This window comes from Siniperca chuatsi, linkage group LG8, assembly GCF_020085105.1.
Source record: "Siniperca chuatsi isolate FFG_IHB_CAS linkage group LG8, ASM2008510v1, whole genome shotgun sequence".
Classification (NCBI taxonomy): Eukaryota; Metazoa; Chordata; class Actinopteri; order Centrarchiformes; family Sinipercidae; genus Siniperca; species Siniperca chuatsi.
Window position 1 is genome coordinate 8769096 of NC_058049.1, and position 23933 is coordinate 8793028.

At 39.7% G+C, this 23933-nt stretch overlaps 1 protein-coding gene across 2 annotated transcripts in view; it reads left to right on the plus strand.

The window, feature by feature from the left end:
- Positions 1-23933, plus strand: part of slit3 (slit homolog 3 (Drosophila)) — a 252796-nt gene that overhangs the window by 16702 nt on the left and 212161 nt on the right. For both annotated transcript variants that reach the window (XM_044204612.1, XM_044204611.1), the window contains exons 2-4: positions 952-1023; positions 6727-6798; positions 10741-10812. In XM_044204612.1, the coding sequence (XP_044060547.1) occupies positions 952-1023; positions 6727-6798; positions 10741-10812 (216 nt within the window). The remainder of the gene's footprint in view (positions 1-951; positions 1024-6726; positions 6799-10740; positions 10813-23933) is intronic.

The following is a 23933-nucleotide window of genomic DNA, read 5'->3' on the forward strand; positions in this document are numbered from 1 at the left end:
TTGGGGAAGCCTTTTGAAACCTAATATGGTCTTAAATCAGATTTATAAATGTTTAGGTGTATTATGAAAAACACACAAGCAGGCTGCCTTGGCAAAACCAGACTCTGTTTATGTGCATGTGTGAGTGTATGCGTCTGTGAGCGAGGGAGGGTGAGTGAAAGCTAACAAAGCGAGCGACAGAGAGTCGTGTGTGTGAAATAAGAGAGAAAATTGTGTGTGTTGTTTGTCTGTGCTCTCTTGTGTGTGTTTTTTTTCCTTGCCCTTATTCCTTCAGTGCGACAGCGTTTCAATAAACAGCATACCCGTATAAAAGGAACCAGTCTATACACACACACTCAGGCAGACAGTTCATATTGCAGTATGCATACATTGTCCACCCGTAGTTAAAACAGATTGAATGGTATCCAGGAAACACGATAAGCTTTTAAACTCTGATGATGGAAAGAGAAAATAATTTCATCCCATTTTTTTTTTTTTGGTGGAAAATTTGCTTCTCAATAATTCATAGCAGCAGGAGCCGTATGTGTGTGTAGACGTGTGAGTGTGTGTGCATAATTCTCCTGGTGCCTGTACGGTAGGAGTGATTGTGTGTTTTGGTTTCTGTTTGTTTGTGTTTGTATGTTTGTATGTGTGCATGTGTGTATGTGTGTGGGCTCTTATGCTGTAGGGCATTCTCACGCTCTGTCCTACTGCCACATTCACTAATTCAACTGAGCGAGGAACACACACAGAGACACACAAACGCTGAGTCACACATGCACTTAGTGGATCCTCTCTGATGTTCATTTGCTTTTTAGCATTTTTTATAATGAAGTTGAAGATGCTGTCGAGATACACTGTATTATAGGTTGTAGGTATAGTATTATAAGTTCATACTGTTAGATTAACTAACTTTTATTAACGATCAGATTTGATAAATCAGATTTGTAATCCCTGTGTTTCTCTCTGTAGGGATTTGAACAGAAACAACATCACCAGAATCACTAAAGTGGACTTCTCTGGCATCAAGAACCTCAGGATTCTGTAAGTTTGTTTCTTTCTTGGTTTCTTTCAACATTTTGTGGCGATAAACAACTGAGTGCTGCTGAAATGACTCTTATTAAGTCAGGTTCTTCAGCAAGTATAAGTTACATGGAATGTGTCTGTCTTTCCTTTGGTTCCATCATGTGGGAATTTATAACTGAGTTCATGTCCAAAAATAATGGGCCTTATGCAAAAACATTGTTGTACTCTTATCCTAAACCTCTCTTACCTTTTCTCTGTAAGGTTTGCTTGTATTAGGGTTCCAAGTCAGAGAAATTTCTGAATACAAGAAAATTGGGGAATGCGACAAATTCTAATAAATCACTCGTACGTGCAATAGAACAAATCTGTTCGTGTGACCTGATCTCACATGATGTCCAGTGACTTTAGCTCATTTTTTAACTGATAAGAAGTAAAGCAACATGGACTCTTTTTGTCTGGCTCTTACTGTCCTATGGCGTGACATTGTCATATTACCGCAAGAAATCTAGGTCCAAGTAGATGTTTGGACACACAAAGCTAGAATTGGTTTCTTTTAACCATGAAGGTGATCTTTCCCTTACCTGAGCCTAATAGCTTTAGTTGTGTAAACATAATCATACCTCAACCACACAATTGGCAGATCAGAAAACACTCATTTGAGTTGTTTATTTATAAGGTGCTATCAAATTACCTATTTAGTCATTTAGGTATGAGGATTTGGTGTTGAATCTACCAGGTACCAGCAGGTCTATTATGACCTCTTTCTTTTTCCTTGTTGTGACCTGTTCATTTCTTTACAAGGAAACAAACAAACAAAAAAACTGCCATGCTGGAGCAATTAGACAAATGCTATATTTACCTAATAGGCCTGTATATGGCTATAGGGGAAACAAGTCTCTATAAAATAAAGTTTCCCATCCTAATGAGGGATTTTAGGGCAGGAGAGAATGCAAGTGTCCTATCCAAGGAGTCGAATTTCGTAATTACTGAATATTTACGAGGTTAAATAATAGAGTAATCGTGAGCTGACATGCCAGTAACAAACAGCAAGACTCCCAATTGTTAAACAAGCAACACGACAACAGAACATTAAACTGGTGCGGATATGATGATATGCAGAGGTTAAACTGCTTAAATTATTTTGCAATTTCTGTGCAATTGTTAGCTAGGAATTGTGAGTCATTGTTCATATGAAACTGTAAAACTAAAGATAATGTAACTCAGAATTCACTGTTGCGTCACATGTATCTCTGAACAATAGTTAAGGAATGCAGAAGTTTTGCAATATTGGGACATCCAGAGATACCTGAATGCCTTTGGAAATTAGAAATAAGCAACAAAAAGAGACCCCCTCTTAAAGAATGATGCGTGTCCAACCTGAACGAACTTGATGTGTCATTACTGGTACCATTCTGATATTCTAACTGTTCAGTAAATGTTTTGTTTGTTTTTTCTGGGCCTCAAAAGGGGGCTGAAACAGCTGAGCCAGACTGACCGCTGGTCAATTTCAAGGCAAAATTACTTCCAAAGGCGAATTACTAACTACAGACTAAACATGTTGCTGTCAGTAAGCATCTAAAATGCATACATTTTTTTTATAAAGTATGAATCTTCTATATTCTATTGATTGCCTTTGTGCCTTGTGCCAGTGACATGCTTAAGTCATTGCTGATGTTACTGTTGCTTGTCTAATTCATCATATCTAAACAGCTGTTCTCAGTAGAGTGTGGCTTCTCGTTTCCTCTCAGCTGTCCTAATTGACTTTAAGGGCTCTCTCACTCTTCTGCTTCAAGTGGCTCAAATGTATGTGTGCGTTTCTCTGTATGTGTGTTAGGCCTATAATAACTATAATCACCGTTGGCTGCATGCAGCTTCCCTCCTCACTCTGTTTTAACCAGACCGGCAGATAAAAATACACTCCCAGCACAAACTACGCTGAGGAGTGGAAATATGTTTATGCATATGTAAGTGCATTTGTTTAACTATAACCATACTTGGTTGACCATGGTGGATTTTGGGACATTTTGGAACAGTTAATGTTTCAGGTGTTATCTATGTGTATTTGAGCAAAATAGAGAAAGAGAGCGAGGCCTTTATTTGTGTGCATCCTGTGCACTTGAGACAGGGTGAGAAGGACCAAGGAAAAGAGGCGTGTGTGTGTGTGTGTGTGTGTGTGTGTGTGCGTGTGTGTTTGCGTGTGGTGGGCCAGCAGCTTGTTTTATGTGGTTGGTGATAAACTGCTGTGCCATTTCCCCACTCTAAATCTCTTAAAGAAATGGGGAGGAGATGGCTTGGGAAAGAGAAGATAGTCTGAGAAAGTACACACTCAGACGCACGCACACACATTCTCTCTCTCTCTCTCTCACACACACACACACACACATGCACATTGGTGCATATGATATCAAGGGATGAACAAAAGTATACATGGTCACACAGAGTCTAGCCTTTACCCTTATCTGTAGTCAAATAGGTATTAATGTTACTTACCAGACCTCTATCTCTCCCTCTCACTCTTCTCTCTCTCTCAAACACACACACACACACACACACACACACACACACACACACACACACACACACACACACACACACACACACACACACACACACACACACACACACATACCATGCCAAGTTCTGGGATTCCTGGTCACTTAAGCCTCGCATACATCCCATGGGAAAGGTTTGCATGTAGTTTAACGCTTCTAACATTTTTCCCATGGAAAGCTAATAGCTGCAGAAAAAGTATTCCTCAATGCCCATGCTTATATACAAGCTAGTAATTATTGATAATTAGAAAATACTTGACTCCCATTACATATAATCTGACTTCTGTTAAACACCTCAACCAAACTAACCTAAAGTATATATGCAACATAACTATGTCATATCAGGTGTATTTTCATCTGGTTGTACATTAACACCTCATTGATCATAAAATACAGAAAATAAAGATTATACCAATTGGATTCAGTTGTTGGTATTTTAAATCTTTAAAGTATTTGACCTCATTAAATCACCTTATTCAGACTGCCTGCTGTAATCCGATTAAACATTTAACATAATATTGTGTTAATCCAAAAACACAATAATAGTAATCCAGTCTGGCAGTCAGAATGTTCTTTAATCTGAGCAGCAGACCGTCTTGCTGGATTCACAACCACAGCTTGTCTCTGCATGCATACTGCATGCACAACACTTCGTGTAATATCTTTGGCAGCCTTACATCGCAAGATTTCTTCCAGATTGTGGCGAAATTGACTAATTCTAAACAAATTTAGATGTAGGTGAAAACTTGGTATTGAACATTTGGCTGGGGAAAGTTAATGTGGTTTCACCCATTGTGTGTAAACAACAAGTGAAGTTAATATCCCCTGAGGTATTTCCTTATTTCCTTCAGAGGCCAAGTGCTCTGAGTTTGCCATAAGGTAGCGTGACATCATTGTGCTTTTTATAATGGTTTCAAAGACTTTCTAATATGGTTGAATGAAAGAGTTATTAGACACACCAGGCCCCACACACATGAAATCAATACATGTTTTCTCTCTTTTCTCCATCTTTCTCCATCTGTCTGTCGATGACTAATGCCTGATACAGACCAATATAAAAACAATACCTCATCCGAACAATATGCCAGCATCAACTCCCCACACCATGTGTTTGGCTAAAGATCCCCTGCCTTTCTAAATTCAATAAATCAGCATGCAGTTGATCCCTCATTTGGACAAATAAACTCTGATAGTTACTCAAAGTTGTGTCTTGATGTAGCTTACTCCGGAGTTTACGAGATATGCTTTTCTATCAGGACAGAGAAAACACAGCTAGACTAGTATAAACATGCTGGATTAATGCTGGCTGGACTGTAAATTATGACGGATGGGCTGGAGTCAGGATTGTGCATATGTTTACATGTGTTTGGGTATGCTTGCTACAATGCATAACTGTACATATGTTTACTCTTCACATGTTTACACACATATCTGACACTGCTCATTAGTGTTGGGTGTGTATGTCTACGCATTTTCTGTACAGTTTGTCTTTATGCCTGTCAGTGTGTGTTTGCTTTTGTTACTTAAGAATTCATTACTTACTACTACTGTTGTTACTTTTCTGTAGCATACATTTGCATCATTTTCTTTTTTTTCACTACCAGTTTTCACTAAATATTTTTGGTGATTTTTGAAAAAGATATGATTGGTTTAAGCTAATTTTGTCCTGGAATTATGCACCCAAAAGTTGTCAGTTTTACTGCTGCAAGAAGAAGCAAAGACCACAGCTCAGAAAATCTTCTCATAATACCAACTGAAGAGAGAAATAGGGTAGAAAATGCAAATTAGCTTCTCATTGTGCACCAGTGTCCCTTTAAGTAATTAGTAACAAAATAACTATAAGAAAAGCAAGCCGTGGTTATACTACAGAATGATTGTGTTGCATATGGTATACTTAAAATCAAAATTTTAATCAGATTTTTGCATTATTGATATTGTTTTTCATATTTTTCAAAATTAACATTGGTAAATGCCAAACATTTTTTTGGGGAAAAAAAGAGCCCTGTCAGGAAATCAGGAGTAAGTGTGCATGCATCTATTCATCTGTGCATATTGAAGACATGTTCTTATTTTTCTTATATTATTTTCTTTGTGCATGTCCATGAATGCCTGTTTGAGTGTCTGAGTCTGTTATCTTTCAAACAAGTGCATGTTTCAGTCCAACAGTGTGTGTGTGTGTGTGTGTGTGTTTGCATGTGTGTTGTGTAAAGAGCCGATATGACAGACCATGGATTAATGGCTGTAATTCCATCTTCAAGTCTAAACATTTTCTTTGAAAAAATATTTAAAGGAAGGTCAAGCCAAAACAATTCAAAGTCCACATGGCAAGCCAGACATCGTCTCTTTTGATACAGCTTCTTTAGTCCTCCTTGGCTTTCTCTGTCTTTTTTTTAATATCGCTCTCACTCAATCCATCTTGTCATTCTGGGTCTCTGAATCTCTGAATCTGTGATTCCTCTCACTCTTCCTCCTCCTTTCTCTCCCTTTCCTTTACTTCCTACCTCCTCTCTTCTCCTGCCTCTCACATCAGCCACTTTTTTCCTTCGATCTCCCCCTCCCCTCCTCTCTCTCTCGAGATGTCACTCTTAACGTCCTCAGACAGAAAATGTAAACACACATATCTAAGGAGATGTTCTCTCTCCTTTACTCTGTCCCATCTGGAAAACCTTAGATCGCCCCAAAAACATGACAACACACACAGAACAGGAAAGAGAAAAAGAGAAATATGCATTACATTGGGAGCACCACTGGAAGGACAGATGAGAAATAGAGAAGATACCAACTGAGGGGTGGAAGAGGGATGGGTTGTTAATTGTTTGTTTTGGCTCACTAGATTGTGACATATTTGAAATGCTGCATGTCTTAAACTTTTTAAACTTTTGTTTCATGCCAGATTAATTTGTTCAGTGCAGTGATTGCTTGTTTATACAAACAATACACAGAATTTTTTAAAAGTACAAGTGACTTTCTCGATGTTTGAAATCTCTCTATTTCTCTCTGGCAAGCAGATGATTTCTCTGTTGGCACTGGTGTTTCTTCCTTTGATTTGAACCTCCAGCCTGGAAAGCTGGCTGTGGATAGGTATTCCCAACTACATGGATTTTTTTTAGTTATGATAGTAACTATAACTGTTGTTCTTTTCTCTGTGTCTTTATGTCCATCACCATAGTCACCTGGAGGACAACCAAATCAGTGTTATCGAGAGAGGAGCCTTTCAGGACCTCAGACTGCTGGAGAGACTGTAAGTACACCATCTTATACTGCTACCTGTTGTGTGTGTGAGTGAGAAAAAATGCATACACATAAACATCCCAAAATATGCACACATACACGATTCACACATGTGCAAATATTTGACTTACTCCCGCTGATTTTCCATTTCGTCAAACATACAGTACACACACCTTTGACTTGCTGTTGTCCATTCTGTAAGGCACACACGCACATACACACAAAAAGTGTCCCTGGATGATACCCAAGTCCATCCACTTCACACACAACCTTGGAATCTCTCATAGATATTGCCTTGTTCAGTGTATGTGTGTGTCAGCTTACACCAAGGCTCTAGTCAACAGAATCAAGGTGTCAGTGCACAACCCAACACTTCCCACACACACACCTGCATGTTTATGACTCTGATGGGATGACAGGCAGCCAGCTTTGCAGGAAGACATGCTTCCATGTTTCTGCTATATGGGGTGTTTATGATGCTGTATCATGAAATGAAAATAGAGAGCAACACACTGCGTATTGTCAGATGTTATCTCCTAAAAAATCAACTACATTTTTAAAACTGTTTTTAAAGGTGGCTTTCAGGTGATATAGCTTCTGGCTGCCATACTGGAAGTCTTCAATTGATGATTGATATTCTGACTGATTCATATTGCTGGGCTTGGATAGGAGCTGCGAATTTCTTCACTGATATGTCTGTTTCAATTTGTTTCACTGTCTTTCCACAATGTACTTGCACAGTATCATAATGTCAGTAACTTGACAGACCTGGGATGCTGCTATGTGACTGCAAAAAGTGATTTGTGTCCAGTTCCACTGAGGACAATATTGATTGAAACATTTTGTCTGCCGTGAAAAGGAAAGTTTATATTTTACTAGAGCAAGAATAAGGGTAGATGTTGTCATAGACATGTGACAGAGACACAGAGGGACCAAAGCATTTAATTCAGTACAGGTGACGGCAAACTCAGCTGACACTGGACAGAGGAGACGTTGAGTGGCAGCAACATGTGTATCTTTCTAAATGGAGATCACCCATCTGATATTGAAAGTGAGAGCTGATGGGCTGCTTTAGTGTTAAAAGGCTCTTTAATGTGGTGTGTCAGGAAGGGTCAGATGTTAGGGGTGAGGGGGAGAAGGGAACATAGTTGTTGCATGTCAATAAATATATAATATATATACACATCACATAGTGTATGGATGACATTTTGTACTTGACCTTAAGTAAATCTAAGGAAAAAACAAAAGTTAATTTTCTCTATTTTGGTTGAAAATGTTAAAGAGAAACACTCACTACTGCTGTAGTGATAATAATAATGAGGATCCTGAATTCTTTACTTGAGTGATAGTGAAATGCTTTTTAAAATGCTTAGTTAACAGGTTCTCTGATGTTATGGCTGTCAGGGTGAAAGGTTAGGGGCGAAAGGTCGTGATGCTGAGTCTGTGTGATTTATGGCGTCACAATGTGAAAAACATGGAGCTTGGGTAGTCATCTCCTTGGGTGAGTACATTCATGTGTGACAACACATGAATTATGAAGTCATGGGTATGGTCATTTCACCTCATTTGGTAATTTAAAAGAAAAAAAAATGACTCACAGTTGGCCTGAAATTACGAAATGTAATGATTAACTCATTTTTAGTCCTGTATAGGGTTCTAATTGATGGATATTTTGCAAAAAGAATAGGGGATTTTTCAAGAGATGGGATTGTATTTTGTTTTCCTAATATATCAAACTTCTGGATTTTGAGGTACTGGCCCAGTGAGATTAGTTCCCTTCAGTCTCCAAACCATTTCTGCTGGACTTTATTGTGATTCTGACTAATACGGATAATTTTCCAAATTTAAAAAATATAGTACCGATGGACTTGTGGTCTGGTAACATTTCAAAGGTTCCAAGTAGAATAAACTCGTCATTATATTTTGAAAATACACAAAGGATTTTTCTCTTAAAAACCATAACTGTTTTTTGAGCTAACGTCTTAAAATGACTCATAACTGTAATAGTAGCCGATCATACGCTTTTCTTTCGTACCAGCAGTTATTTTCTAGGAGCAGGGGTCAATTATTTCAAATCGTGGATATCTCTTTTTGGACTGCAGCTCTCTTTCCATTGGTACACACAGGAGTGCAAGTCAGGGTCTTATTATCATTATCACAGGGGTTAAAAGGTTGGTGTCTGTGTCTTCTCCAGCACAGATTCTACTTTGTGACCCCATGACCCTCCACCCTCTTTTTCTTTTCTTTTTCCCTTCCACGCCTCGTTTCTCAGCCAAATGCTTTGGTAGCTTGATAACACTTTCACTCCCTCTCGTCACACTGTCCTCATTTATCTCTGCTGCAGCCAACCCCACCCTCCTTCTGCACACACTCACACACAGACACATCTTTAACCTTTAGATACTCTATCTCTCACTCACATTTCTACCTGTTGGTCAACACCATTCTTTCACTCGCTTCATCTTCCTCTGCCTCTCATTCCTCTGCAAATAATTATGTGTTCATTTCATGCTCAGTTCAACTTACTCAAACAAGGAATGAAGACGGCATTGGGCATGAGAAGCAGTTCTGCTGTTTTCTTTTGATATAAGTCAAGATACAGTCCTATATCATAGGAAAAAATGCCCAGAAAGGTTCAATGGAACCTTTGAAATATTAGCAAGATTACAAAACCAGATAGAGGTGGTGATGTTGGACAAAAACTATTAGACTGAAGAACACTAGATCCAGAGGGTTCTAATTAAGAGTTGTCTTTCACTTGTTTTTTGTAATAATTTACTGTTATCCATCTGGTAAGCAATGACAGCCTGCCCTGCCTAGTGTTGCTTTTAGTTTTTGTTGTCTATATACATGTGTGCATATAGAGATAAATATTCATGGGTTCATGCATACATATACATATGTATTTGTTCTGGTATCCTTTTAGGTTGTGTGACTGCACCCAATAAGCTGATGAGTTTATGCACAACACCTTTTGGCCATTGCTGTTTGTTTGATAGCCTATAATACATAGTCTTAAATTTGTGCTGGTGATGGTCCTATGACCACAATGTTCACTTTTTTCACATTTTATCACCTTTTGCACATGTAACAAATCAATACTTTTTTGCATCTGAAGAGCCTCTTATAGTTTTTTGTCAGTGTGCAGGCATTTGTTTAATGATATAGGAGTGTTTATGTTGGCTACACGGCGCACGCACCTGACACTACATCTTCAAAAGCCTGGATTCAAGAGCGCAAAACCTCTCACACTTGTTTGTCTTGAACGATATTAGTGGAGTAATACAGGATGAAAAAGCTGTGAGTTTTATTAATGAGAAAAATAAATTAGATATGAATTTTTGGGCAAAGCTCTTGCTTGAGATTAGGCTTATTTTTACCATTTGGAAACACAGAAGTGCACTTGGCAAGTCTTGTAATCCCCTAATTGACTTTTTCATTTCATAAAGTGACGAAACATTTTAGATATTTACCAGAATATATTGAAAATACACAGAGTAGTGCCAATAAAATGAATTACCCTGGGAAAAGCTTTTTCTTTACAGAAAACATCTTTCAGCGGAGATGACTGGAAGATGCCAGGAACCCAAACTTGTTCCTCCTTTCGCTCCCAGGTCGAAGTACATGCAGAGATTATAGTGAAAATGGTTTTAGAGAGCTTACAGCGTGATAACCTGTAACTGACACACACAAAACACACCATGATAACCTGTAGGAAGCCAGACAGACTTTCCCATGAGTTTGACCCTTGAACCATGAACCCGCTGACCTACAAGGTGATGTAGTCGCCTGGTTGGTGATAGTTAAGTCAACACAAAAGCATGAATCTGAGTGATTGATGAGTGTGTGTTTTTGCTTTTTTCTGTTCATGCTAAGGTTTCTCCCAAAGTGATGAAACCATTTTGCTTTAACTATATTTCCTTTCTTTTTCTCCCTCCATTTCTCTCCACAGTCGTCTGAACAGAAACAAACTCCAGTTTCTCCCAGAGCTTCTCTTCCAGTCCAACCCCAAACTAGGACGACTGTGAGTACACCTTTCTTGTTTTTCCATCTCTCCATTCAGAAATCCTACTTTCCTCAACTCGCACATCTCTCTCTGACTCTCCCTCCATCACTCTCTCTTTGCCCTTTTCTGTCTCCTTTGATGTGTTACGTGATCCATTTGAAAACATGGCCACGGTGCATTGTCAGAACTTTTATCCAGGTTGAGGGTTCAAGTCCTGCGCCAGGTGACACAGTGCCGCTCTGTGCTCCTGTTGAGAGGTGAAAAAGAGTGTGTGTCAGATGTGTGTGTGTGTGCGTGTGTATTTTAAGAGGTGAAAGTGTGCCTGGAGTGAATGTTTTGCTTGGACCCGTGAGGAATTTTTATACGGGAATATGGAGTTTTCCCAGAGTATTCAGAGTGTAAGTGCAGGTCATACTGATGCAGTGAAGTTTCCCACTTGCCCTCCTTCGCTCTCTTTTTCATCTCACATTCCCAGATATTCTCTCTCTCTCTCTCTTTCTTTTTGTGTGTTTCAGTCCCATCGGTGACCCACCCCGTCTCCTTTTCTTCCCCTGTGCTCTCTCTGTCTGCACTCCTTCTTTCCACTCAGGTTTTCTATTTGTCTTTTCCTGAAAAAGTCTCTGTCAGCTTAGGTTGAAGGTTGAAACACCTGCCTTCAAGTAAACCTAGAAGTAGACCCTGTGTGTGTGTGTGTGGTCCTCTTGTGCATGCTTGCTTTTGACTGTATGTGTCTGCAGTCATTATTGTGTGCATTCTTGAGCATATATATCATGTATGTGTAAGTGTTTGCATGCATGTACCATAATTAATATACTGTATCTGCATATAAGTGTGTTTGTGTGTGTGTGTGTGTGTGTGTGTGTGTGTGTTGCAAGGTGTTAGGGAATACCAGCACTGGGACATTAAACTTCTCACTTCTCTCACTCTCTTTTATAATGTTTCCATGAGGCAGAACGCCTTGGAAGCTACTGTAAGCTTTCTTTGTTGAAAAAGTATATTCTTCTGTGCCTTTTTGTGTTTTTGACATTTGACAAAACAGTTCTAGGTGTTTCAAGATATCAAAAAGTGAATTAGACCAACAAAAATTAAAGGAAAACTCCACTGAAAAGGTTTTAAGTATCAAAAATTCAGTGCAATTCACAGAGAATGGCAGCTATAGTCAGCTTGGAGTTACAGTACAGAGCAGTTACAGTGTATTCTAACGGCAAGCCAGAGTCATTACAGAGTCATAACATGTCATAATGTATCAAAGTGTCCTAAGAAATGTCTCAAATGACTGCTGTAGCACAATCCACTTACACCATTACTCCATTGATAAGTATGTTCAATATGTTCCCAACAGTCATAGTTTTGTCACAACATAACTAAATACACACACATTTTTTGACACGTTGTTTTGCTGTGAACCTTTGACACCATTGAAATCCATTTTACCGTAACTGCTTTGAATCCAGGCTCACTGTAGATGCTGTCCTTTGTACAGAAGCAACTTAAAAACTTTCACAGCCACCTTTCAAGCCTACAGACAGTGACTATTTGAGACTCTGAAGAAAATGGATTCCTAAAAGTGACATTTAGACAAATGCTGCCTCACAGTATGCCTCTTCCAACATTAACACAGGTCTTATCTACAGTAAATAATAGATCATTGCTGTCCAGTTTATCTGAAAACCTAAAATCGCTGAATATGCAGATACACAGTTTTCACTAAAGGATGAAATGCTCCTTGGGTTCTGGCAAATCCTCTACGTCTTAGGCAGACCCGCCCCCCTCTAACAATGTATCTTGTTTCATGAAAAATTGACATGTTGAAATACATGGTTCTTATTTGACAGTGAGAATATGCTTGTTAGGATTGCAATCTATTGAAACATTTTAATTGTGAAAAAACATAACTCTTTTGTCATCAACTTTTGTTTTGAAGCTTAACAAAGGAATGAAAAAAACCCCATAAAAATAACAAATACAGTAATAATAATGGTGGTTTATGATGATGACAATACATTTACTTGTTTTCTGTAGGGCTTTCTCAATATGATATCTTGTGTTGCCAGAAAAGCCACATAAAGATGAAATCTTCTCAGCGGGGTGCACACTGTGAAACCTCTGTTTAAAATTCTGGACAGACTGATCGTGTGTTTCATGTATTTGTGGTGATGCATGATGTATTGCTGAAGACAGCAAAGCAGACTGTTATGGCTGAAAGCAAATTGTCATTTACGTCAACTGTGGCTTCCAGGATCACACACAGTCAAAACCCCTCATGTGAATATCAAGGACACACACAGTGACAGATGCAAACACATACAAACACACATACACCATCACACACACTCTCATTGTGTTTACTTCTTATTTCCAACCCTTTCTCTCTTCATGAGTGACAGTCTTATTTCCTTCACCGCCTGGCTTACTGTTCTATAAAACCCCTAATTGGTCACGATAGCTCTTATTTATCGCCGGTCGAATATGGATCCCTATAGAGCTCTCAGACAACTCAGTAAGAGAGTGGAAAGGGTGAACATGTTCCAAACTTAACATTATAAATCTCATGTTCTTTATATCCCTACTTTGCCATCAGCACAATCTAAATTACAGTGTCTGGAGTTTCCTCATGCTCTTTATTTTTTCGTCTTTCCACTTTTCTCGTTTTTCTCTTCCATTTTTTGGTGCTTTTTATCCCATCCATGCTGTGTTTTTCTGCGAATTAAGGAAGTGGTGGTAATGTAAATAGCAAGGTATGGAGATGAGAGAGTGCATAGAGAAAGACTGAAGATGAAGAAATTGAGGTAGAATGAAAGCAGAAAAGGAGCAAAAGTTCAAGGGAGAGAGACTGAAAGAGAGAATAACAGCAGGAGAGTAAGAAGGAGGAGACAGGGAGGTTTGCTGGTGGCTTTCTGGTTTGGGTTCGTAACCTTCCTCTCTGTCAGCCTCGGTTAGATATTAAATGATGGCAGTGTGATAGGAATTACCTCTTAACCCTCCTATTAAAGCCCTGTGGTCTGAGGTTTGGAGACGGGGGGAGAGGGAAGGAGCTGGACTAGCATTAAGGGAAAATAGGCATGGGTTGGAGGTTTTGCTCTTGAGGAGGGTGGGAGGTAAGGGCAAGAGGTATCAGGCTGGATAATAGTTTTTACCAGAGTCTTGGATCCTGCTGAGATGAACGAAACCTACGAATCGCAGAGGTTGGCTTTGTGTCTTATTGGAAAATGTTCTAATTGAGCAGTAAGTGCAGATTGTAAGTGCCTGACAAAGACAGATGGATGATAGGTATTGGGGAGGTCATGTGAAGGAGGGAGATGGATGGATGAAAGGATGCTGGTGGAGGATGAAGGGAGTGGGTAGATGGATGGAGGGATTGGAGTTTGTGACCCCACTAGGTGCTTGGTAGGGGGGAGAGAAAACAAAGATAGGGATGGTGAGATAGGTGGATCGTGGACTGGAGTCTGTGGGTTTCAGTGTGTGCAGTCTGTGGCCGTTTACCCCCACAGTTTGCAGAGACTGTGGTCTCACAACACATGCACCCAGACTCACACCAACGCACACGCTAAGATCAAGCTCTGAGTAGAATACATTTGCTAGAAAGGCAATGAATTTCTGGTTTGAAAAGCAACAATCATGATGGCTTGGATGGAAAAATGCAAGCCATTGGTTAGAAGGCTTTTGTGCATCAGTGCACATTACAGTGTATCAGGGAGGTTTACTTTGCTAAGTGACTTGATGGCTGTTAGTCTCCTGTCTAATAACACTGACCCAGACTGAGCCTCATCCTGTTATCTTCACTTTCTGCTCTGGTAGTTTGTGCGTGTGTGTGCATGTTTTATGTGTGCATGCCTGTGAAAGTGTGTGAGTGTATGTTGCGTGCAGCCCCCACATTTGAACCAGCGCTGGTTTACTGCCAGTGATACTCATGAAACAGCATCATTCTCCCCCATTAAAGCAGCTCAGGTTACAGTTGATTGGTTTGCATGAGAGGAGAGGGGTGCGATGAAGAAGAAAAACGAGAGTAAAGTCAGACTCGAGAGATATTTCCCCTTTTCCTTCACCACTGTAGCTCCAGTGGGGCCTCAGATGCTGAGTTTTACATACTGTAGGAGGTGATTTTTGACCATGTTTCAACATTTATGGACACTGAAATAAAAGTGCTGTCTTACTGTAAAGATGCAGAACCCTAGTGTATTTTACAGATGGGGCGGTTGTGATTCAAACAAGAATGCAGATATATGACATGTACAATGCATGCTTCAACAACTTGCTGAACTCTACTGTTTAAAGCAAGACTGTGTAACTTTTAAAAGACCAAACAATACAACCTTCCTCTTACAAATGCAAAGTTGAATTCATAAACAATAAAACACATCCTTGCTCAATTCATTACTTTTAGTGGTTTTGCTGCTACAGCCATACTTGGTCTGGTATGACCAGTAGCTTACGGTGGCTAATGTTAGCTAATGTTAGTATACTGGACATTACTGAGTCAGTTGGCTGACTTTATGACTCTTTATGACTCTTACTTGTTACATAATGTTTTAGCATTTACCATTATGCCATAGTAGCCGCTTGTGGCCACAGTGGCTGCTGATCAGCAAAAGTTACATTCACTTTAATTAAATCACTGGATTGCATCAATTATAAGAAAAGATATTCCATTGTTGAATTTAATTTAAAAATGATGTTTATTATAAATTTGCTAATTCGGTATTGCAAAAAATAAGTATCTGCAATAAAAAAAGCCAATGTAAACAATAAAATACTGACAAAAGAACCTGTTACCAAAGAATCTAGCCATCAGATTTTATTTTGATAACATGCTGTAGTGTAGTAAATCTTGTAAACTCCTCTGTCTATTTTTTTGTTTTGTTTCCAGCTTCTTCCAATTCTTTAACACTGCTGTACTCCCCCAATGTCCTCACTGCACCATATAAAATGCGAGTTCCTGTCCAGAGGGATGCTGGTGAAGGATTTTATCCAATCAAAGTGTCCTTGAGAATGATACTTAATCCCTACATGTTCACTCACTATGGGCCAATCTGGATAACAGCATTAGATACATTCCTAAAAAAATTATAGTGTAGCTAAAGGCAAGGAAAACAGATTTCTGTGAGGACGTGAAACTGGATGAAATGGGAGTAAGAGAGGGAAGGATGGATATGTAGAGGAAGGAGAATGACTGGCAAGAGTCTAATGGTCAACAAATGTGTGAGTAGACAGTAATGAGATATGCTCTTCAGCACCATTAGGTTACACTTGAGCAAGGCACTTAACCTCCAAATGCTTCAGTGGAGCTCCCAGATGTGAACGTGTGGACTCAACGCTCCCCAGTTACTGTAAATACAACTTTGCTGGTTAAGTCAGGGGAAAAGAAGCTGGACGGAAAGAGAAGAATGAGAGAGGGAAGGAAGGCTAAAGGGAGCTGGGGGTCATCTGAGATGTCTTTTCCTCCTAATTAAGTTAATGGAGAAAGACGAGGAGGTTGCCTTTAATCTTGGCTAATTGTCCATTTAGAGGCGACTGCCATAGTTTACCTGCTGGAATGCTACGGTTAGTGTTACAGGAAGTGGGTGTACTCTGTGCAGCCAGTGATTGGCTGTGACAGACAGGGCCACAGTGGTGATTGGTGGGAATGGTCTGAAAGGGTAAGTGGTGGACGTAAACTGACTGCACTCGTGTGTCTCGTCTTTTTCATCACGGACTGTTTCACTAATTTACTTTCTTTCCCTTTTGTTTCATATGCACTCTCTTTCTGTCACACACACCCACACACAAACAGCTGTGATGTTTGTTTTGCTGTCAGAAATTGTAAGATTGTTTTCTTGTCACTGGGCTCCCGGCCCTTTGTTTGGTTTTCACGCCACTGTGTGCAGGCAAGAAACAAATAAGTCTCAAACACACACACACACACACACACACACACACACACACAGACAGAAGCACACACAAGTACATCTCTCTCTCTCACGCCACCTCTCCCGCTGATTTAACACCAAAGGCGTTGGATGCAGAATTGCAGGCCTGCGTGTGTGGGTCGATGTGTGTGTGTTGGTGCATGGCAGACTTTAAATCACACACCCACGACAGAACTTCCTAATAATTAAACATGACTCAGAGGTACAAACCATGGTATGCAGCTGCACCGCAAAGCTTGTAGGACCTGACACGCAGCTGCACCACACGGCACATGCACAGTACACCGTGCATTTCTAATAAGTTTATCAATCTTACTTACATCCAGCCTTAAAATCTTACTTAGCGTAATTGCTTCCTAAAACAAGGGAAAACATGCCAGTAGGTTGAAATGGCAGTGAGTGCTCTGGCATGAAGCTGCACCAGGAAGCCCATAGGCTACAGGATGGAGCTGCACCACAGGGCCCACACTGAGATTCACTGGTATTTGGGGAAGGGAAGACTTTTACAGAGGGAACCTGACCAGAGCTCATCTAAAATAAGGCTGCTCTTAGCGGCTGTGTGTGTGTGTGTGTGTGTGTGTTTCCCACAGCCCAGACGGCAGTGCAATTTTGTCCCAAGACATATTTAGATAAATACACACTGCAGAGATACCGAAAACCAAGAGAGAGACACAGAGAGAGAAAGAGAGCAAATAATATCGGGATAATTTGAGAGATTCCAAAAGTTTCATACATTCCTTCATGCTCCCTTAAAAATACTTTCTAACATTAAAGTAGATAATATAGGTTACTGTTTTTTCTGCAGTAACCTGATTTCTACAGCTTCATCTGAACAAGGATCCCGGTTTCCATAATCAGGCTAGGGGATTAAAGAAACCTGATTTCTCCTGTAGAAAGTCGATGTCTTGGCCCTGTATACACACAACTGGTGGCCAAGAGGCCAAAAGTTATGAAGTTTATGGTTTGTGTATGTGTGTAGGCATATGTTTGTCTTCCTATGTGGATGTATGAATAGAAAAAGCCAAAGTGTTTCTTAGCAGGGTGAATTCACCAACCTGGCGGTCTTAAAGTTCACAGCAGCAACACCTTTCCCTTTCAGCTGCCTACTTTAGCAGCTAGCCAGCTAGCTAACTTGCCGCAGGGCCAGAACCTATGAAATGTTTGTGGGAGGCTGGGGGCCTGTAGATTTTTTTTTTTTGTTATGGCAAAGAATTTTTATATGCTCACACTGATATAGCACAGAGGCTGCATGTGGTAGTAATTTAACCTTGCAAATAAAGGTGAGTTGAATGGAGGAAGTAGCCACAGAGCTGCTAGTACACATAGTTAGAACTCACCGACTTTTCTCTCGATCTGATGGCTGATAGGGATGTGTGTATGCAAATATTGTATATCCATGTGTTTGTATCCATTTGTGTGTCTTTGTGTGCTTATGTACATGATTGGGATGAATATACAGTATGTAGTGTGTGTTTGTGTGTGCAGTCTATATGTGTGTGCATATTCTTATGCTTGTGTCTACATATTTGCTTATATGTTTGTATATGTCTTTCATTTGTTTGTACATGTCTACTTATATACATGTCTCTGGCTTTGCTCGTGTGTGTGCGTGTCTGTACATATATTTAAGAGAGAGGCAAACTTGATACGAGGCCAAACGCACTCACATAGTGTTTGTTTAATCACAATTTAGGTTTACATGAGAAGCTAATCAAAAACAGACTTTTCTCCCTGGAAAGCTGGAGGAGGATGAGTAGGAGAGGGATGAGAGGAGATGAATGGGGAGACATGAGGGGAATGGGAGGATGTGAGCAGGAAAAGAGGAGAGAAAACAAGCCTGAGTGACAGGTGACAACAGGAGAAGGAGGGAGAGGAAAAGACAGAATAAAATGAGAAATGGGAGATGAGGGGAGGCTAGGGGAGAAAATAGGGTAGTAGATACTCTGTGTGAGTAGGAGCTTTAAGATAATAGAAGCTTTTGTTGATTGTTGACCTGTTTTTTTCCTTCTTACAGACCTAATGGTCTTGCCTTTATTTTCCCTAAAGGATGCTTTAAAAACCTGGCAACTGGCGTCTGGCCTGCTTGTGTGTGTATTTGTGTGTGTATGTGTCGACGGGGTGGGTTTCAGAAGTAAAAGCACAATGGAGTCGTATATACACTACACTTCATCACAAAAGTCAAACCACTAAACAAATGTAATGTCCCCCATAATTGCATTCATGTGTATAAGATGATAGAAAAGACAAATTCTTTCCTCAACAGAGCTTTCAGCTTTATGTCATTGTTGCACTTTATAGTGAAACTCCAGACTGCTTGTTTCAAACATTTTTTTCATAGTTTCCTGCGCAGCGCAGTGAATTAGTGGGTAGAAAGAAAGACTCGTAATGCAAAGGTCAAACAAATCCGGTGATAACACACAGAGGAAAGAAATAATGCAGCAATACCTAAAATGTTCCCTGAAATTCATTTTTCCCTATAATCAACAATACCATTATCCCATTAATGATTTGTTATGTAATATTTTTGTCATATGTGTTGTGATGTCAGCAAGTGTTTTAAAGATATCACAGTTTGATATAATTTCATTTTATTTTTATGTTGTAAGAACGTCTCATTTAAATAAATTTCTTAAAGTGTTGTAGCAGCTGAAACCTGACCTATAGTCTAACTGCTCTTGTAGAGTTATGGTGATGTAATCTAAGGGTGTCTGTCTTCAGTCTCCTCCTGAATTCTTGGAAACTCTATTTCCAGGTTATTTACTGTAAGGTGACATGTGGGCCTACAGTCAGTATAAATTGAAGCACCAGCTCAGTGTGGGGTCAAAAAAATGCTGAAAGCTCGACGTGTCTGTATGTGTCTGTATGCAACAAGTTACATATTGTACAGGACTCCCACATGGCCTAGTATTCTTTAATACAGCTCTACACTCATGGGAAAGTACAAAAATGACATGTCCTGAAACAGCCCAGTGTCCCCAGGATTCCGTCTATATTGGACCTCACAATTTCTGTTCAATGCCAGCGTTTAGTGTCAATGCAGAAGGTAATGTGCCTTTTATATAGCAAGGTGGAAGGTGATGACTTTCATGCAAGTGACCAGAGTTTATGTCTTTTTATTAAACGTAATGCCTGGGGCGCCCCAGTAGCTCACCTGGTAGAGCACATACCATTAAGGCTGAGTCCTTACCGCAGCGCCCTGGGTTTGATTACAACCTGTGACCCTTTTGCTGCAGGTCATCCCTAACCCTCTCCTGCCTTACCTGTCTCTATATACAGCTACATCTACAGCAAAATGCCCCCCAAAATAATCTTTAAACGTATTGCTAAGCACAGACACCATAGAAAGCAAGAATTTTAGAAATGTTGGCATTGGATATAAAATCAAACTTCAGTAAGCAGGGTAGCTAGGGTTTTACAGAATCATCCAATACTGACATTGTTATCTGGTGATAGGGTTGACACTGAGAAAACACTGAGTTTTTGGCAAAGCAAGTGGGTTGTTATATTAACTGTCATTGGGATCACAAGGCTTGCAATCATTTGATTTTACAGCAATCAATTTTGTCCACAACTGCAGAAGCTTTAGATTTCAGCTATACAGAGTTACGGGTGTTTTATTTTAAGAAATCACCTGATAATGATTTAAGGGCAGAATGAGTAGGATTTGTCGGTTGTGGTTTGTACACGCAGCATTCAAAGTTAGCCCCTCCTCCCCGGCTCAACGACACCAGAAGTGCACGCCCAATGCTGTATAATGACAACGTTGCTTTATCAGTTCTTCGATAGAAAAAAAATATACTGCCAACAATAATGTTAGCTATCATCAGCTCTATACCAGCTCATTACACTAGCACTGAGTCTACAACAATCAACTTCATTGGTTTGGGACTGCCACGGTAACCGGCGTGGCTTGTGTATTAGACAGAAAAGGATTCTAAGCTCAAACCTAGCACTACAGACCTCCAAGGGTTATTTTCTCAAAATGTAAAGTTATTTACATTGGTTGATAGTAGGACTGTATGTACACTGCAAGCTTCTATTTTTAGAATATTAGATTTGTTGTAATGGAAAAGCTGATACTTTAGCAAGCTAACTAAGCTAACCGCCGGCACCTAGCTGTCCAACAGAAAACACTCTGGGTAGCTCTTCATCCCCATCCTTTCCTTCAGTGCTCGCCTGCGGGTGAAAGCCAACCCTAGATTCCCTCTCGTTTTAGAGTGAGCTTTGTCTGCTTGACGTTTTGCCTCGCTACATTTGTGTTTTTTCGGCGTTGTGTCCGCCATTTTCGTAGCTTCCTCTCGCCCTGCGTGGGCTACACACCCACTGCCCAAAGGTTGACGCCCAGAAACATCCACAACACAGCAAAATAAGAAAATACAGGCAGGGGGCAGGGTCTCTGCAGATACAGACACCACACACATTGCACACATGTTGTGTTATGTGATGAACTTTCTTTAGGGTTTAGTGAATGAAAGTCAGTGGAATTGTTTTAATGCGTGTGTGTGTGTGTGAGTCTGTGTGTATTTGTGTGTAATATTTTCACTTTGTGGGAGGTCTACATAGCTACTGCTTTGATTGTTGACCATTATTATGGCTACAGACTACATGGTAGGAACTGGCTAATGTCACACACATGCACACACGTAGGTGTCTCGAGTCATATTTTCTATGTTTGGGCCTACAAATGAATGTGTGCGTGCATGTGTGTGTCAGAAGTTACACTTGTGATTTATACTGTTTAAGTAAAGTCTGATTGTTACAAATGAACTCAAACTGTTGTTGCTTTGATGTAATCTGAGTCATGCATACTCGCGCACACACAGACTGACCCACAAACACCCTTAGTATCTAACTGTCACACACGCACACAGAGTAACAGAAACACTACAGATATACACATCGACCCACGCACTGTGGAGACACACAAACAAATACAAACCAGTTCTGTACCTCTTTCCTTCTCTCCTCATCTGTCTTGCTGTCACACAACACATACACATGAAGGTCGGGCTCTCACATATGTTGCAACTGTTTCTCAACTGATTTAAGAGTTAAAAAACTAGTAGCTGATATATTTCCTTTCATCCTTTCCAGATATGTTTCTTGTTGGGATGTAAATCCTAAGACTATGTACATTTAATTAATGAATGGATGAATGGAACAGCAGTATTTCCCCTTTAGTTGAGTGTTAAATCTCCCTGTCCTGAGTAATTTGAACATCTTTTAGTACAGGTTTTACTGACGATAAAATCATTCTCAGATCTTACCTAAAACGCAAAACATTTTGGAAATAAACTCTTCCTACACTGCATGTGTCATGTTGTGAACTGCAAAGTGCGACTGATTCAAAGTTTGTCTGTTTGTCATTACGTTACTATGGTGTAACATGCTGGCTATAAAGACCTAACTAACTAGGTCTAAAAGCTGGAAGCTTTTACATCATCCATGTACCACTGCCGATGAGTCAACAGCAGAAATAACAAACATAAGCTGCTACATGCAACATTTTAACATCACCAAATCATGTCCATATTGAGGCTGAAACATTAGAATAAACACTGTAAACAAAAAAGCCCACCACCAAGAAGATTGGCAGCTCTAACCCAGCCTCTAGAATTTAACATTGTGTGCCACCTTGTCTATTTGGCTGGAAATCTGATGGATTGCTTTATAGTACAAAACTAGAGGGCGGTGCTGCTGTTCTTCCAGCACAAATGGAGCTAAGTTTAGAGTTTCAGATGACAGTGGAAGATAATAGATTGAATTAAGGGCATTTGATAAATCACTTCCAACATTATTATCCTTTTTAAGAGAAAACCTTTTGACTGAACAGCCAAAGATCCTCTTTGTGAATCTAAGCAGTGGGGTTAATGGGAAATGTGGTTTTTACTTTAGAAACATTTCCATTAACAATACCACAGATGCAAGACAGAGGCTACCAATCATCTTGATTTTCATGGCAACTATACCAAGCTATTGCAGTAAATTTGACAATTATAATAAGAACAATATATTGCTATTTAGGGTACCCTTTACACCTTTAACCTCATAGAGTAATGTTGTGATGAACAACGCAGATTACTATAGCAGTATTATATCTAATGTGCTTCTTCTAGTGTTATAGATATAGTAATATCCATAAAGGGCATGTGTCATCAATAGACAAGAGTCAAGCGCAACAATGTGTGTGGGAGAGCACACTTGACCACCATCATCAAAACACTGAGATATCTTTTGGAAGAATGGTGTTTATCTCTTCAGCAGAGCTACAGAGACTTAGGGAATCTATGCCAAGCGAAGCTCATGGTGAAACAACACTTTGCAATTTGTGTTGGCTTTTCCTTTAATTTCTCACCCATTTGTTCCTTGTTTCATAGTTATTGCAACAAAGAAGTACACTTAATTTGAGAGATCCTGAAAACGAGGCTGTACATTTAATGATGCTGGTAGTGGTAGTGATGGTGATGAAATACACAGTATCACAGAGGGAAAATGACTGTAAATCACTTTAAAGGCCACCCAACTCCCACACAGAAACCCATAAGTAACAACAACAACAAAAGGGACATCAAAATACCTACATTGTCAGACCATCTGAACCCACTTCACATTAATTTTCATTATCTTGAAGCATTGTATGTAGATATGGTGCAGCCTTGTAAAAAAAAAAAAAGGATTTACAGTACATAGAGTATGTGATAGGCAGGCAGACAGAGAGAGAATGAAGATAGAGGAAATGAAAGACTCAGCAGAAGAGCGAGAGAAAGAGAGAGAGTCAGCCACATGAATGGGGTAAGAGGAGATTTAACCAGGCCTCCTCTAAATACAGAGCACCGCAAAGCCACTTTAAAACCTGTAGAGATATATTTATACATCACACACAAATACACACAAACACACAGAGAGACTTAAACACACTGACAGTATGTGCAGTTTCTCTCTCTCTCTGTCAGTCTCAAACACGACTTTTCTGATGTTATTATGTAACAGTTGGGGCTCCACCTGTTAAACTCAAACACAAAGCTTTGAACTTTAAAATAGATCTATATTTGTTAGTTTTACATCTACATTTAAAAAACACTGTGTTATATTAGGTACAAAGCTTGTCTATAAATGTCAGAATTGGAAATCAAGTCATATCAATTATGTTGCATATGAAGAAATGTTTATAGCTGAATCTGTACCTACCCAAATAAAGGCATACTGCAATGGAAAAAAGGCAAATTTTGTTAG